The following is a 17,387-nucleotide window of genomic DNA, read 5'->3' as shown; positions in this document are numbered from 1 at the left end:
GGGCTACGCGTGAAACTTGCCCGCACGCGTTCAACCGTTTCTTCGCTCACTGCAGGCCGACCCGTTGATTTCCCCTTACAAATTCATCCAGAAGCTTTAAACTGCGCATACCATCGCCGATTGGAGTTAGCAGTTGGTGGATCTTTGTTGAACTTCGTCCTGAAGTGTCGTTGCACTGTTATGACTGACTGATGTCAGTGCATTTCAAGCACGACATACGCTTTCTCGGCTCCTGTCGCCATTTTGTCTCACTGCGCTCTCGAGCGCTCTGACGGCAGAAACCTGAAGTGCAGCTTCAGCCGAACAAAACTTTATGAGTTTTTCTGCGTATCTGCAGTGTGTCGTGACCATATGTCAATGAATGGAGCTACAGTGAATTTATGAAATCGCTTCAATCATTTGTAATAGCCCTGTATTTAAATCACAGGATTTTTCTTTATGTCCTCTTGACAATTTCCACCGCAGAGGAACTTTCTCGTCTATTTGAGCAGCAATTTACCGAACGGAATTTCTCTAGGAGCACTTAACGATCACCCATTCCGTAGTTTTCTGTATACACTCATGTTACGAGACACAGTGACCTAACTCTGTTTATGCATCTCCAATGAAGAATAAATATTCGTGCCAGAAAGAGAACTCGAATTTGGAGTCCCTGTTGTTAGCGAGCCTTCACCTTCCTATTCCGCTATCCAATGACTGCTCGTGGCCGCCGGCCGGTGTGGCCAAGTGGTTCTAGGCGCTACAGTCTGGAACCGGGCGACCGCTACGGTCGCAGGTTCGAGTCCTGCCTCGGGCATGGATGTGTGTGATATCCTTAGGTTAGTTAGGTTTAAGTAGTTCTAAGTTCTAGGGGACTGATGACCTCAGAAGTTAAGTGTCATAGTGCTCGGAGTCAATTGAACCATTTTTGTCCGTGGCCACGCTCAATTTCTGTGGGAGTCGACGTTCTCTCCAAAACTGTTTTGCATTTTTATCGTGATTTTAGCTTCAGCTGCAGATTCATTACAGGCTTTTCAATTTCCTCTAGATATGAAAATTGCCATACTAACTCATACTTGCTACAGAATTTCACAAAGGATTACAAGAATTTACGTCCGACATCTAGGTGAGTTGTTAACGTAGGTAGCTGCCATCTGTAGGACCTGAGATCCATTCCCACTGCTGACAGATTTTTTTCCTTGCTCAGAGGGCTGGAACAGGGTCCAAAAAGCCTTATGATATCAGTTAAAGAACTACTTCAATAACAAGATGAAATTTATTTTGGAAATTCAACTTAACAGTAATAGGTACAGATGTCCTACCTAAAGCGACATATGAACATTTGTGCCCAACTGGGACTCGAACCTGGATTTCCCGCTTCTAGCATGCGATCTCTTTACCACTAAGGTTGTCTCAGCTTGCTCCCTGGAACGATCTTACCATCCAAAAGTCACAAAGTTATAATTTCTTCTCATAGATTATTATTTCAATTAAACACACTGGCATATCTCACCATTATTGTGCTGTTTCCCCTCTCTCTCTCTCTTTTCACTATCGTTGTTATTTTCATCACAGTTCCGTGTCGGTTTTATATACACTATTAACCATTAAAATTACTATACCAAAACAAAAATGCAGATGATAAACGGTATTCATTGCACAAATATATTCTAAAAAAACTGACATGTGATTGCATTTTCGCGCAATTTGGGTTCATAAATCCTGTGAAATCAGTACCCAGAACAACCACCTCTGGACGTAATAATGGCCTTGATACGCCTGGGCATTGAGTCAAACAGAGCTTGGATGGCGTGTACAGGTACAGCTGCCCATGGAGGTTCAACACGATACCACAGTTCATCAGGAGTAGTGACTGGCGTATTGTAACGAGCCAGATGCTCTGCTCCATTGACCAGATGTTTTAAATTGGTGAGAGATCTGGAGAATGTGCAGGCCAGGGCAGCAGTCGAACATTTTCTGTGTCCAGAAAGGCCCGTACAGGACCTACAACATGCGGTCGTGCAGTATCCTGCTGAAATGTAGTGTTTCGCAGGGATCGAATGAAGGGTAGGGCCACGAGTCGTAACACATCTGAAATGTAACCTCCACTGTTCAAAGTGCCGTCAATGCGAACAAGAGGTGACCGAGACGAGTAAACAATGGCACCCCATACCATCACACCGGGTGATACGCCAGTATGGCGATGACGAATACACGCTTCCAATGTGCGTTCACCGCGATGTCGCCAAACACGGATGCGACCATCATGATACTGTAAACAGAAACTGGATTCATCCGAAAAAATGACGTTTTGCCATTCGTGCACCGAGGTTCGTCGATGAGTACGCCATCGCAGGCGCTCCTGTCTGTGATGCAGCGTCAAGGGTAACCGCAGATACGGTCTCCGAGCTGACAGTCCATGCTGCTGCAAACGTCGAACTATTCGTGCAGATGGTTGTTGTCTTGCAAATGTCCCCATCAGTTGACTCAGGGATCGAGACGTGGTTGCACGATCCGTTACAGCTATGCGGATAAGATGCCTGTCGTCTCAACTGCTAGTGATACGAGGCCGTTGGAATCCAGCACGGCGTTCCGTATTACCCTCCTGAACCTACCAATTCCATATTCTGCTAACAGTCATTGGATCTCGACCAACGCGAGCAGCAATGTGGCGATACGATAAACCGCAATCGCGATAAGCTACAATCCGACCTTTATCAAAGTCGGAAACGTGATGGTACGCATTTCTCCTCCTTACACAAGGCATCACAACAACGTTTCACCAGGCAACTCCGGTCAACTGCTGTTTGTGTACGAGAAATCGGTTGGAAACTCTCCTCATGTCAGCACGTTGTAGGTGTCGCCACCGGCGCCAACCTAGTGTGAATGCTCTGAAAAGCTAATCATTTGCATATCACAGCATTTTCTTCCTGTCGGTTAAATTTCACGTCTGTAATACGTCATCTTGGTGGTGTAGCAATTTAATGGCCAGTAGTGTACATTTATATTTGGTGACGAACTACAGTTTCCAGTACTGAAACCCATTTCTGAATTTCAGCTTAATTGTAGTAGATGAAAGTTTAATACCTTAAACGTCATATAAAAATTCATGCTGCAGTGGGACCCGAACCTGGATTCCCACATTTTCGCGAGCCGTCGCCTTACCGCTTACTGTAGTATCATCCGAAGAGTGAGGTTCCAATTCAAGGTTAGTACCTAGCAACGAAACCACAAGAGAAGATAGTCTCTGCAAGCAGCATCGAGGAATGAGCGATATCGGCGTTGCCACGCCCAGAAACCTTTCACTACGCCGCCGCAATCGCCGATTTCGGCCGAACGCATTACCGCTCTGCCCAGTCCGTGATCATCGACAAAGACGACAGCATCGTCTGCTAGCAGGCCCGCTGTGTCATCAGTTTATAGTTATAGTTAAATATACTCTTAGTGACAGACTTGTGCTGTATATTGTCTGCATAGAGTTATACGTTAATGTTCAGAGACAGCTGTCACTATTCATGACTTACCTGCAGGAATGGATTATACGAGGTTAAGTAATTGCTATCGATGTTGTAATAAAGTGAACTAATGTATCGTGTGTTACAACATTCACTCGACTTCCTTCCGGAGCAAAGTTAAGAAACCACCATTGTACGAGGAGCGTTCGAAATGTAATGCAATATATTTTTTTTCTGAAAGCAGATTGGTTTTATTCAGGTTTCCAGTACGCCCTACGTGTCCCCACTCTTTTGGCTAAAAAATCCCACTTTTCAACGTAATCTCCTTTCAACTCGACGGCCTTACGCCACCTTAACGCGGGATCCTGCATGCCGGAATGGTAGCACTCTACCGGTCGATGTCGAAGCCAACGCCTCGTTGCATCAATAACCCCCTCGTAACGTGCAAGCAATTCCACACAGTTGGTCCTTCGTTGCTCTTTATGTTCTCCTGTTAGCCGAGGAGGAACGCAGCGGGCACATTCCTTCGCGTACCCCAAATGGTGGAGTAGTGTGTCAGCGGTATCAACAGAGACGTCCAGTTGTGCAGCGAGGTGTCTGTGATCCGCCGATCGTCTCGGATGAGAGTGTTCGCACATTACAACATTGCAGAAGTCGCAGCTGAGAGCCTACGAATATCTGCGATTCTCTGGTTTCCCGCCAAAAGAAATTCAGTGACAGCTTCTCCGTTACAGATGCCATTTTGAAGGGAACGTATAGCTCCGCTACCTATCGGAACTTTCTGAATTAGAGGGCCTCAAGAGGGAATATTCCACGATGTTCCACAACAAATTCCTCACTCTTTACAGGTGAAACTGGCCGAGGAAAAATGTGTTGCATTTACATACTGAACGCCTCTCGTATCAAAGAGTGTATTTTGTCTAGTACAACGCTTATGCTACCCGATCACGCTCCATGGATCAAACCAATCTTGCGTATGTCACGCATTTATCTATTTCTTCTCATCCGTCATTAAAATTGATAGATGTATGATAAAAAGAATTTAGGGTCGAGCTGAGAAGAGTGCTCGGATAGCCTATTGGTAGGCGACCACTCGTGATAGGCGAGACGTCTGTGTTCGAGCCCCAGTCCGACAGAAATTTTCATATGTCGCTTTGGGTCGTACATCTGTATCTATAACAGTTAAGCTGAATCTCAGGTATTAATATCAATATTTGAAACTAGTTCGTAATCAAGTAGAAATATGATCGAGAAGTAGCGTCTCTAATGTTTGCAAAGCTGACAATGGCCAGGAGAGTAGTGTGCTGACCCATGTCCGTCAGTATTGCGTTCATATGACATCACTGGTTGAGGATGAAACAGCGGTCCTGATTGGCCAGTCTGGCCCAAAACTCGGAGCTTGCTGTCACTGTATAGGACAGCAATAGCATAACTACTGTACCTAAACCACTCAAATAAAGCGGTCAGCGCAGTGGTGTTTCGCTTCTCTTTGCTGCCATAATCTATAGCGTATAGCGTTGCTGAAGTACATACTTGTCTGTTGTTGTTAATGACTATATTTGGAACGTCATAGTGAATGGCTGATTTTAAGAAATAGTTTGTGGCACTGTGGACACTACACTCGTAATCTGGGTGACCAGAATTCAAATATGCCTTCCAAATTTCAGTTATATGTGGATTTCATTAATTCGTAAGGCGTACCTGACTCTGAGTCCGTTAAGAGGGATGTTCGGCCACCTATTATAAGGTTCTTCCAATTGGACGCGTCTTTAGCGACCAGTGCGCCATTAACCTATTCCAGTAATTCAACTGGTGAAAGGAGGCCTACTTGGAATCTGAACCACGTGTCATTTCTGGCAAATCTTCACATCGCTCACAGACGGAGGCTAGCGTAAGAGCAACCGGAAAAACGAGTATCTGACCGGTATTCGATTCTTTCACGATACTGTCTCCAGACTCGCAGACCTTGAAGCCCTGCTGTCGATCTCGTAGATCACAAAAGACGAATCGTCACATATTTAAATAAAATGGGCCCTGTTATCATACTTCTCCCCTTTCTCTACAGTTGAGGTACTGCTAGGTCTCAAGTCACATGTTAATCCTATCTCGATTGACAGATAACGAACACTCCAGGCATCAATTCCTTCTTCTGAACTGTTGTTGACGACAAACTATTACCTGTCCTACATTCATATAACAACAAGACAACACTCCATACGGTATGTTCTCTGGAATGTAAGCACTTTGTCCACAGACTCGTCACTATTTAAAAACGTGTGGGACATTTCCATTATCATCACAACCTCCAGTGTCTTCCTTTACCATTATGGAATTGCTTTTAACTAAAACGGAGCCCACAAAATATGAAACGGGAGGAATCCACTAACATGAAAATATGTGTCTGATATAACGAGAGCAAAGACTCACTTACCTGCTGACCTCTTCCAAACTGTGCAGGTAGTCGATGGCATCCGACGTGTTCTGGACTCGTTTCACAGCCTCCACGTGGAATGACCCGCGGCCAGGACGCAGGCTTTGGAAGATCTGCTGTAGTCTCAGCAGACCTGCAGGCATAATTGTCAGGTTGCTTATAGTACGTCTCAGTACCATTTACACTTTTTTATCCATACAAACAAATACAAGTAGATCCTTTGTTTCAGTAGTTATCCTTAATGTTAAATGGAACACTATCACTTTCATAAGTGTTAAGTTTGCCTGGGGCCTTAGCATGCTCGCAGTGTCTAGTCTTCCCACAATATTATTCTTGAACAATCAAGTTTGCCAAGGCCGCTAGTAATTTTTTTATTACTGTACCGGTTTCGATAGATCTACGCTGTGATCACCGTGTCCTGTAACATTATTAGATGTACGTGCTTTTTACAACACTGAAAGTCACATAGTGATGGGTCAAATTGTAATAAAAAGTGGTAAGCAACACCAGCATGTCATAAGTAAAGTAGCACATAATCAGAATATACATGGTGTGTTGAAGTTGCAGCATACGTTATCCTAGGTGTATGCTGCAAAATCAGCACAACCAGTTGTCCTAAACCAACACAATACAGTCGACAAGTAGAGCTACCATACTGTGCTGCTACATTACAGTATTCATTCTGTCCTCTACACATCATCCCACATCGAATAGAGACACTGATACTAAGACGACCGGGGGGAAGCAGACCGGAATATCAATATACACCTAAATCAAGATCATCTACTGGATACCTATTACTAGGAAAGGTCCACTTCACAATAGGGGCACGATGAACGAAACGAATTGTGTATTTCTGGGCTTAAGAACTCCTGGTAAGCTCTCATCAGTATATGTTAAAATCTTTGTACTACTCAGTTCAAAAAAGTTTCCTAGTTTTCTCTCACTAAGCCGGCCGTTGTAGCCGAGCGGTGCTAGGCGCTACAGCCTGGAACCGCGCGACCACTACGGCCGCAGGTTCGAATCCTGCCTCGGCCATGGATAAGTGTGATGTCCTTAGGTTAGTTAGGTTTAAGTAGCTCTAAGTTCTAGGGGTCTGATGACCTCAGATGTTAAATTCCATAGTGCTCAGAGCCATTTGAACCATTAGCCCATTATAAAGCACCAGTGCCTTTGTTATTAAGAAGTATTATGCAGTTTTCCTTCGGACACGCATGCGTGGTCGAAGGAACATTGCATCGTACCTTTTAACGACACAGGTACTGCTTTTAACAACATAGGTACTGCTATTCCCAGTTTATTAACCAGTGCCAGGCCACCGACAGTCAATAAATTTGTCCTTCCTGGACAGAAATATACGTACGTAAAGTTGTGACACATGAATGACGACATGTGGAAGTATTGGTATGCGTGCACGGCTAGCCACAGCGGTTAAGGCGATCGATGGTGTAAAGTGGGAAGGCCGGTTTCGAGTCCCGACCCATCACCAATTTTCATCGTCGTCCTTTCAATATACAGCCTTGGTGTTTTATAATCGCCATTGACAATACATTCCCATATCACATTCGTTTGTTAAAAAGGCTTAATTTAATGTAAACCTCACTACTAGGTCTATCTTCTTTTCATTATGTTTGAAACGTCTATTTCGTGTAAAAGATATTCATCGTTCGGAACGCTCCTCAACCACGTGGGACAACGCTACGACCAATACCAAACTGCTTGGCTACGTTCGTCACACTTCGTCTTTCTTAGAGTTTCCCGATGATTCTTCCAGGTGTGAAGTCATCCAAATGATGTCTCTGCGTCATGTTGTAATGAAGGAAACTTCCACAGTTCACTGTAACTGCTCTCTTCCCCCTTCCATCAGCTGCCTCGTGTTGCGCGGTCAGCCCCTTTTGCCGCTAATAATCACGATGGCCATATGACGGGGCTGGGAGACCTCTGGCAGCATCTCCCGCGCTCTCAATCTGATATTCAGAGCAGTGTATTTTAATGTAATAATGATAATTCGATTACATCAGAGAGTATTACGTTGCCTTAGCATTGCATTCAAGTAAATGCTATTCAAAGAAATACAGCCTTTTAAAAGTATATGTCGTCAATTTGTGAGGCTCGTGTGCCATGAAATTAATTTAAGAATTACAATAGCAATAAAGTCTCACAACTCTGATAACATTGTAATTTACACAATATAAAAACAGAGGTTTGTACTGACAGTTATCAGTATTTCACTAATGACTATGGTTATAAATAGTCTCCACGGGCCGGCCGGGGTGGCCGAGCGGTTCTAGGCGCTTCAGTCTGGAACAGCGCGACAGCTACGGTCGCAGGTTCGAATCCTGCCTCGGGCATAGATGTGTGTGATGTCCTTAGGTTAGTTACGTTTAAGTATTTCTGAGTACCTTAGAAGTTAAGTCCCATTGCGCTCAGAGCCATTTGAACCAATCTTCACGGTTTTGCCGCCAGATGACATTGTGCATATTCCAAAACTATGGTTTGAACAGTGGTTTGGTAAGTCTGGCTACAAGAGAGTGTAAATCAGGGAAATGCAGTTTCTTTCAGTCGTTTCCGCCTGAGGTCAGGAAGCGACTATTTTCATTTTTTTTTTTCTTTCCTTATTGGAGGGTCTTTCCCTTTCCATCTACTCGAAGTCGACATCCAGACAGTGAACTCATTTAGCAGTGTCAAACTTGCTGTTGACAGTGAGTAGATCCACCTATGCTTATGGCCACATGGTATTCGACGTGAGTATTCTATCAGACAAGCAGCTGAAAAATACAGGGTCGCGCAGCTGCCTCCGCCAATGGGTTTTATGCAATCCGCAACGGCTTCAAATACCGCACACCAATTTTCACGCTCTGTGATTCACAATGACCCTACTATTAGCCCCGCCCCCCCCCCCCCCCCCCGCAAAAAAATTAATCTAGTTTCTCTAGAGGCTGTAGTTCTCAATTTATTGAAGAAAAATATACATAAGCGACCTTGAAATGCGTTCTTCGTGATTAACTCGAAAACCATTGCCTCCAGCGAAAACGTATCACAGCGCTAAATTTAACTACAATAAATTTTCCACAAAAATATAACTTTTTATTTTAATTAATTAATTAATTTTATTTTTGGCTAACAGTTCGCAGTTTGCATATAATGAGCAAGACAATGTGAAAACATCTTACATGGTTTTTGAATGGATTGCTGTGTGACAAATAACTTCACATTTCTAGGATACTTTGCCCTGTTTGAGACACTTAGTTCTCACGATACTTTACTCTTTGAACCTTAGCTGTGAACTCCGAAAGCTGATGATTTAAAATATAAATTTTTGTAGTGCCTTATTTCTGTATGGAAAGGGGGAGGGACGGGGGGGGGGGGCTGATCATAATCCTCACGCCCCCCCCCCCCCCCCCCCCCGCTCCTGCAACTACGAAAAAATAAAAAAATTAACACATCAACATGAAATTTATTGTACACAACGCAGCAGACACTGTTACTGTGTGATTTGATTTGCGAGTGCAGTCATTCCAACAATCAGTCCTTCGCTGGCAGGCTACGCTTCAGTTTACTAAGAAAATGAATTTGGTTGTGTGGTGTGCGTACTGTAAGACCTTCGGTACACACACCATCAGATTATTTGACTTGTCGCTGTAACGAAGTAGGCGAGTGTCAGCAATATGTCTCGTGGTCTCATCGTGGCGTGTTTATCTTCTGCCGTTAGGTCAGACGATAGAAATGCCACTTGCACGCTTAGAGTAGCAGATTGACGGTGACCAACTTTAAACAGAACTTAATTTTCACACACATTTATTAAAATAATAAAAAGCATAGAAATAACTTAACTTGGTTCTGGATGCTATTTACAATTGACAAAGTTCCTTTGGTCTTGGTACGTTAGCCTTATTCTCACATATCTCTGATACTTGACAAAGTGTCTACACACTTCTCTTCGTGGCTATGTACAGGAATATGATAATCTTATTAGGCGCAGAGTGAAACTGGACTGCAGTCTAATGCAGACTGATGCAGACTGACTAATCGGAGGTCTGTACACTCGTTATAATACCTCGCGCGTTAAGGTTCTATGTTAGCAGCAACCTCATTGGCTGCGTTACATATTAATACGCGGATCGGCGGAAGCAGCATTTGGTCCGTCTCTATGACAGCGCCATCTCATAGTGCGGAGACGGACGAGCGCTGCGCCTGCGCTGTTGTGCTTAGCGGGGCGCGCTCTAGTGGGAAAGTTGTGTACGCACTGACTACGCGAAACTACACTCCTGGAAATTGAAATAAGAACACCGTGAATTCATTGTCCCAGGAAGGGGAAACTTTATTGACACATTCCTGGGGTCAGATACATCACATGATCACACTGACAGAACCACAGGCACATAGACACAGGCAACAGAGCATGCACAATGTCGGCACTAGTACAGTGTATATCCACCTTTCGCAGCAATGCAGGCTGCTATTCTCCCATGGAGACGATCGTAGAGATGCTGGATGTAGTCCTGTGGAACGGCTTGCCATGCCATTTCCGCCTGGCGCCTCAGTTGGACCAGCGTTCGTGCTGGACGTGCAGACCGCGTGAGACGACGCTTCATCCAGTCCCAAACATGCTCAATGGGGGACAGATCCGGAGATCTTGCTGGCCAGGGTAGTTGACTTACACCTTCTAGAGCACGTTGGGTGGCACGGGATACATGCGGACGTGCATTGTCCTGTTGGAACAGCAAGTTCCCTTGCCGGTCTAGGAATGGTAGAACGATGGGTTCGATGACGGTTTGGATGTACCATGCACTATTCAGTGTCCCCTCGACGATCACCAGTGGTGTACGGCCAGTGTAGGAGATCGCTCCCCACACCATGATGCCGGGTGTTGGCCCTGTGTGCCTCGGTCGTATGCAGTCCTGATTGTGGCGCTCACCTGCACGGCGCCAAACACGCATGCGACCATCATTGGCACCAAGGCAGAAGCGACTCTCATCGCTGAAGACGACACGTCTCCATTCGTCCCTCCGTTCACGCCTGTCGCGACACCACTGGAGGCGGGCTGCACGATGTTGGGGCGTGAGCGGAAGACGGCCTAACGGTGTGCGGGACCGTAGCCCAGCTTCATGGAGACGGTTGCGAATGGTCCTCGCCGATACCCCAGGAGCACCAGTGTCCCTAATTTGCTGGGAAGTGGCGGTGCGGTCCCCTACGGCACTGCGTAGGATCCTACGGTCTTGGCGTGCATCCGTGCGTCGCTGCGGTCCGGTCCCAGGTCGACGGGCACGTGCACCTTCCGCCGACCACTGGCGACAACATCGATGTACTGTGGAGACCTCACGCCCCACGTGTTGAGCAATTCGGCGGTACGTCCACCCGGCCTCCCGCATGCCCACTATACGCCCTCGCTCAAAGTCCGTCAACTGCACATACGGTTTACGTCCACGCTGTCGCGGCATGCTACCAGTGTTAAAGACTGCGATGGAGCTCCGTATGCCACGGCAAACTGGCTGACACTGACGGCGGCGGTGCGCAAATGCTGCGCAGCTAGCGCCATTCGACGGCCAACACCGCGGTTGCTGGTGTGTCCGCTGTGCCGTGCGTGTGATCATTGCTTGTACAGCCCTCTCGCAGTGTCCGGAGCAAGTATGGTGGGTCTGACACACCGGTGTCAATGTGTTCTTTTTTCCATTTCCAGGAGTGTATGTACACAACAGGTTGAGAGCAAAGTTCGAGGGCGAGTCAAACGAAAACCTTAAATATTGTTTTAAATATTATTTACTAAGCAGAAGTAATACAAAGCTGCATCACTTTTCAACATAATCTCCCTCACGCTCAATGCAAGTTCACCAACACTTACAAAGTGCATAAATTCCTTTAGAAAAAAATTCATTTGGTAGTCTGCGCAACCACTCATGCACCTAATGGCGTACCTCTTCATCAGAACGGAACTTCTTTCCTGCCTTTCCGTCTCTGAGTGGTCCAAACATGTGGAAATCATTTGGGTCAAGGTCTGGTGTGTATGGTGGATGACGGAGACACTCAAAATGCAGGTCTGTGATTGTTTCAACTGTTGTACGGGCAGTGTAGGGCCTTGGATTGTCATGTTCCACAAGGATACCTGCTGACAACAATCCACGTCGTTTTGATTTGATTGCAGGCCGCAGATGATGCACTAGTGACATTGGTCCCTCTAGGCATGTAATGCCCCAAAATGACGCCTTTTTCGTCCCAAAAGAGAGTCAGCATAACCTTGCGTGCTGATGGTTCTGTTCGAAACTTCTTTGGTTTTGGCGATGAGGAATGGCGCCATTCCTTGCTCGCTCTCTTCGTTTCCGGTTGGTGAAAGTGAACCCAGGTTTCGTCCCAATAACGATCCTTGCGAGGAAGCCATGACCTTCTCGTTCAAAGCGCCGAAGAAGTTCTGCACAAGCATCAACACGTCGTTCCCTCATTTCAGGACTCAGTTGCCGTGGCACTCATCATGCAGACAGTTTGTGAAACTGGAGCACATCAAGCACAATGTGGTGTGCTGACCTATGACTAATCTGTAAACATGCTGCAATTTCAGTCAGTCTCACTGAGCGGTTTCTCTTCACTATGGCTTCAACTGCTGCGATGTTCTCTGGAGTCACAACTCGTTGTGCCTGACCTGGACGAGGAGCATCTTCCACTGAAGACCCACCATTTGCAAACTTACTATTCCATTCGTAGACCTGCTGCTGTGACAAACATGCTTCACCGTACTGAACCTTCATTTGTCGATGAATTTCAATAGGTTTCACACCTTCACTGCGCAAAAACCGAATAACAGAACTCTGTTCTTCCCTGGTGCAAGCCGCAAGTGATGCGGCCATCTTTATACTGATACTGCGACGGTATATGCGCATCTGCACTATGCTGCCACCTACAGGCCATTCTACAACCTGTGTGTAGCACGCTTACGAACTTACAGGATAACGGCGCGAAATTTCGATTTGTTATAACGAATTTAAGGGTTTCATTTGACTCACCCTCGTAATTTCCGCGCCTACCTGATGACAGATTTTGAATCTGACAGGTTTTAAAACTTTTATAGGGAAATAAGTGAATAATAAGTAAGTTTTATTACTTATACATGTAACATCTCGTCCAGTACAAACTGATTGGGCCGGCCGGGGTGGCCGAGCGGTTCTAGGTGCTACAGTCTGGAACCGCGGCGGCTACGGTCGCAGGTTCGAACCCTGCCTCGGGCATGGATGTGTGTGATGTCGTTAGGTTAGTTAGGTTTAAGTAGTTCTAAGTTCTAGGGGACTGATGACCCCAGAAGTTAAGTCCCATAGTGCTCAGAGCCATTTGAACCATTTTTGAACAAACTGATTTGTTGACGATTTGTTTTATTGGCCACAACACTGCCACTGACTGCAAGAGCATACTGCAGCTTTAATTACTACTAGGGCTGTAATTTGGCGGCCGGCTATCAACAGCCCTGGGTAAGAACTAATTTGGAAGAGGATGAGGTCCGCGAGCCGCCGGCAGCGGCAGGCAGAGCTCAGAGGCGCGGCGGCGGCGGCGGCCAGGGCGACTCTGCTGCGGCTGCCAATCGCAGTGGCCGCTAACGACCGGCTGACTAATGAATGATTACACGGCGGGCACAATGGCGCGGAAACCGACGCAAGTGCCGCCTGCAACTTTAATAGTCGGCGCCGTCGCGCGCTCCGCTACGTCGGCCCACCCGACAACTGCCAGCGCCACGAGCCGCTCTCGCAGCACTCCGCGCCGCAGTTTAACGGGCCATTTAAACATTAAACGTTCCCATTACCGATCTCTCCCCGTGCCTGCCCCCAACGATACACGTAATTTCAGACTGAAAATGCAAGTATAGCGCCCTGATAGTGCTCACTGAGGCATGCTGACTACCAGGGGTAGTCATTATGTTCTAATTACCTTCCGGAAAATCCCCAGTGAGTCCATGACACTTCGTGATTGGTGTTCTCCTTTTCTACGCATTCGCCGTTGAGTGCGACATATTTTCCTCAATGACTGACGCCATTTTAGATGATTTGCTTGTGGAAACTTGAATTTTGGCTGGTCAGGAAACTTTGCATCTCGAAAATCACCTCTTCGTCGTTAAGGAAATGGCTGCCATACAATTCTTTCTTTATCCAAGGAAATAGGAGGCAGTCACTGTGTACCATGTCAAGAGAATTCAGCCTTTTTACAAGTTACTTTTAGCGCAACAAGAAGTGTCAATGGTGTGGCAACCTCCACTTCGCTGCTGCATGTTGCACCGAACCGAAGACTTCTATACTTATTATGTTATTGTACAATGTCTGTATTGCAAATTCCCGTTATATGATGATCCTTCAGATATCCGCAGCTGCTCATTAACTCTAGATTACTACTGCAACAGGATATAAAACAGGGTATTTCGTACATAATTACAAGTTTAACATCCCTTTAGTGTTCTAGGGTCAAATAACACGAAATTTGATTCTCAAGTTGCGAAACTAAATTGACTTTACTCCGTCCGAACGGGCCTTGGAAGGCCCAACGGTACCGACTGGCCGCCTTGTCGTCCTCAGCCCACAGCAGTCATTGGATGCGGGTATGAATGGGCATGCGGTCAGCACACCGATCTCCCAGCCGTATATCAGTTTACGAGAACGGAGCCGCTACTTCTCAATCAAGTAGCTCCTCAGTTTGCATCACTAGGGCTGAGTGCACCCGCTTGCCAACAGCGCTCGGTAGACCGGATGGTCACCCATCTATGTGCTAGCCTACCCCGGCAGCACTTACCTTCGGTGATCTGACGGGAACCGGTGTTACCACCGCGCCAAGGACGTTGGCTAAATTGACTTTAGATGTACTATTTACCGGTGACATGTGAAAATTTGTAGGAGGTCGTGACTCGGTTCTGCATTGCCAGCTTTACGGAAAATGTTTTTGGTAGGAGGTAGACGCTATCAACCTAGCTACGGACTTGCCCGCCCGGTTAGCCGTGCGGTCTCATGCGCTGCTTTGCGGGTGGGAAGTCATGCTGGTCCCCGGCACGAATCCGCTAGGCGGATTAGTGGCGAGGTCCGGTGTGCCGGCCAGCCTGAGGATAGTTTTCCAGTTTTTATGGTGGTTTTCCATCTACCTCGGCGAATGTGGGCTGGTTCCCCTATTCCGCCTCGGCTACATTGTGTGAGAGATTTCTGCGCAAACACCGTTTCTACGTACGCGTACACCATAATTATTCCAAATTTCAAACATTTGGCGTTACAGTTGTCTGGTATGGGATGGCCCCCGGAAGGGGGGGAGTAGTGGGGGGGGGGGGTCCACTGGGGGCCGAACCGCAAAATAATCCTGTGTTCGGTGTGGGGCGTCGGTGGGGTGCGTGGATTGCTGTGAGTAGTTGGGTTGTTAACCACTGAGGACTACGAGGGACGAGGCCTCTCCGTTGTTTCTAGGTCCCCGGTTTAGTACATAGATACATACATACATATGACCTTTCTATAAGAATGCGCTGTGTATGTTTTTTCGGACATGACCCTTCCTTTTCCTTTCCTTTCTCCCGCCTCTTCTTTCCATTTAACCACGTGTTTCACGGCTTCAGTTTCCGCATTGTGCCTGATCTTTCCGACATGTCTGATGTTGGACAGAGAGGTTGGGGATTGTTTCGGGGAAGGAGACCAGACAGCGAGGTCATCGGTCTCATCGGATTATGGAAGAACGGGAAGGAAGTCGGCCGTGCCCTTTGAAAGGAACCATCCCGGCATTTGCCTCGAGCGATTTTAGGGACATCACGGAAAACCTAAATCAGGATGGCCGGGCGCGGAATTGAACCGTCGTCCACCCCGACATGTCTAAAAGAACAGACGCCAGTGTATTCGTATAATTGATATACCTAGATCCAAATTTTTCGGTGCTAATGCACAAGTAAATCCGACTTCCTGCGGGAATCTCAAAGTAGGAACATGATGGAAATGGACAGGAACTATGGGTAGATGGTGCTTGGTGAGAATGTGGATTGGCCGTGAGGCATCCTGACAGAGTCCCTGCAGGGGTGATAAACACCATACCTGGGTGGCGCATCGCTTAACGCAACTGCCTAGTAATCAAAATATTCTGGGTTCAAACCTCGGTCTGCCATACATTTTCACTCTACGCCACTGTTTCTGTATAGTGTCCAGATGCAGCTGACATCAGTAATCTCTTTTCTTTCATTTACTTCCTCTCCCTCCTCCTTCCATTTAAGCATATGAACTGTTTGTTACAGCTACTTCCTTGAGGGAAAAAAGCAACGTCAATAAAACGTACATAATGAAGAACAGAAAAGAGACCGCCCTCCCGGCATAACAAACATTATGGCCGCACGCCCGCTGTTGTTTACGTTCATTTATTCCCTTTTATTTTTTAATCACAGCTAATGTTATTTTATGTTTATTTTGTTTCTATGTTTATTTATTGCGTATATGTCACTGGACAACAATGAAAATAAAAAGAGACCGCCCTCCCTGCGTAACAAACATAAAGCCCACACACCGGCGGCTTTACGCTAGTTGTTACACTGTGAGCCTCTTGACCTGCAGACGATGCCCAAGAACGTCGTCTCGAATAAAAATGCAGTAGGTCACCGCAACCTTCCCTGTGCTGAGAATTTGCACTCACTATGAAGTTACCTTCTCATGTCTGGTACACCCCAGCTGCTGAGAGGGGCTAAGAACACACTTCCCAAAAGATTGTCATAGTACTAGCGATAGCGCTGGTGATGCTGAATACGAGTAACATGTTTCTGTAAAAAAAAATCCAAAATGAACGCCGCTCCTGTCACTGTCGTGGAACCGATAAGATATCGACATTCCTTTGATCCATGTCACGGAATGAGTCCTAATGCGAGGGAAAAAGTCTCATCCAGGACTGTGGATCCACTGCATGTAGGGCCATGCGGAGAAGAAGGGAAAGCATTTTCCCTATCAAATGCCACACCTCCGCAGAAGATCCGCATTCCAGACGATGTAGGTCAGTGTCATGTAGACAACACTCGCTGAAAGTGGAGAGTCGGCCATATTAATGGTATGGAGCCGTTGCCGCGTGATATGTTTTTGGGTGCCCACAAGATGCCAGGTCGTCTGGGGTTCGAGTCGAGAAGGGGTGGTGTATCGTAAGCCAGACCACGGAAGAAGTTATCGCAAGTTGACGTTGTTCTGCCAAATTCCAGCTATGCCTTATCATTCGGTTCGGATATCGGAGCAAGCATCCAGGACCGACACATGTCACACTTTTCCACATCTCATAAGGTTCGCATACACATTAGGTGATTCCCGCCAGAGGGACATTTTAGATGATCGTCATTTTAAGCCATTATGGCACGTAATGCTTATTATGTACGCAGCTCGTGGTCTTGCGGTAGCTTTCTCGCTTCCCGAGCACAGGGTCACGGGTTAGAATTCGGCGGGGTCATGGATTTTCACCTGCCTCGAGATGACTGGGTGTGATGTGTCGTCTTCATAATCATCAATCATCCCCATTACGTAGGCGGAATGCAACGGCAAACCACCACCATTAGGACCGTG

At 46.6% G+C, this 17,387-nt stretch overlaps 1 protein-coding gene across 1 annotated transcript in view; it reads right to left on the bottom strand.

The window, feature by feature from the left end:
• LOC126480895 (glutamate receptor 1-like) overlaps positions 1 to 17,387 on the bottom strand; it is a 1,132,174-nt gene that overhangs the window by 369,401 nt on the left and 745,386 nt on the right. Inside the window, exon 5 of the mRNA XM_050104292.1 lies at positions 5,866 to 5,998. Within this exon, the coding sequence (XP_049960249.1) occupies positions 5,866 to 5,998 (133 nt within the window). The remainder of the gene's footprint in view (positions 1 to 5,865; positions 5,999 to 17,387) is intronic.

Source organism: Schistocerca serialis, chromosome 5 (genome assembly GCF_023864345.2).
Source record: "Schistocerca serialis cubense isolate TAMUIC-IGC-003099 chromosome 5, iqSchSeri2.2, whole genome shotgun sequence".
In the NCBI taxonomy this organism is placed as follows: domain Eukaryota; kingdom Metazoa; phylum Arthropoda; class Insecta; order Orthoptera; family Acrididae; genus Schistocerca; species Schistocerca serialis.
The sequence above is the reverse complement of the archived record's forward strand: the minus strand, read 5'-3'. Positions and strand labels throughout refer to the sequence as shown.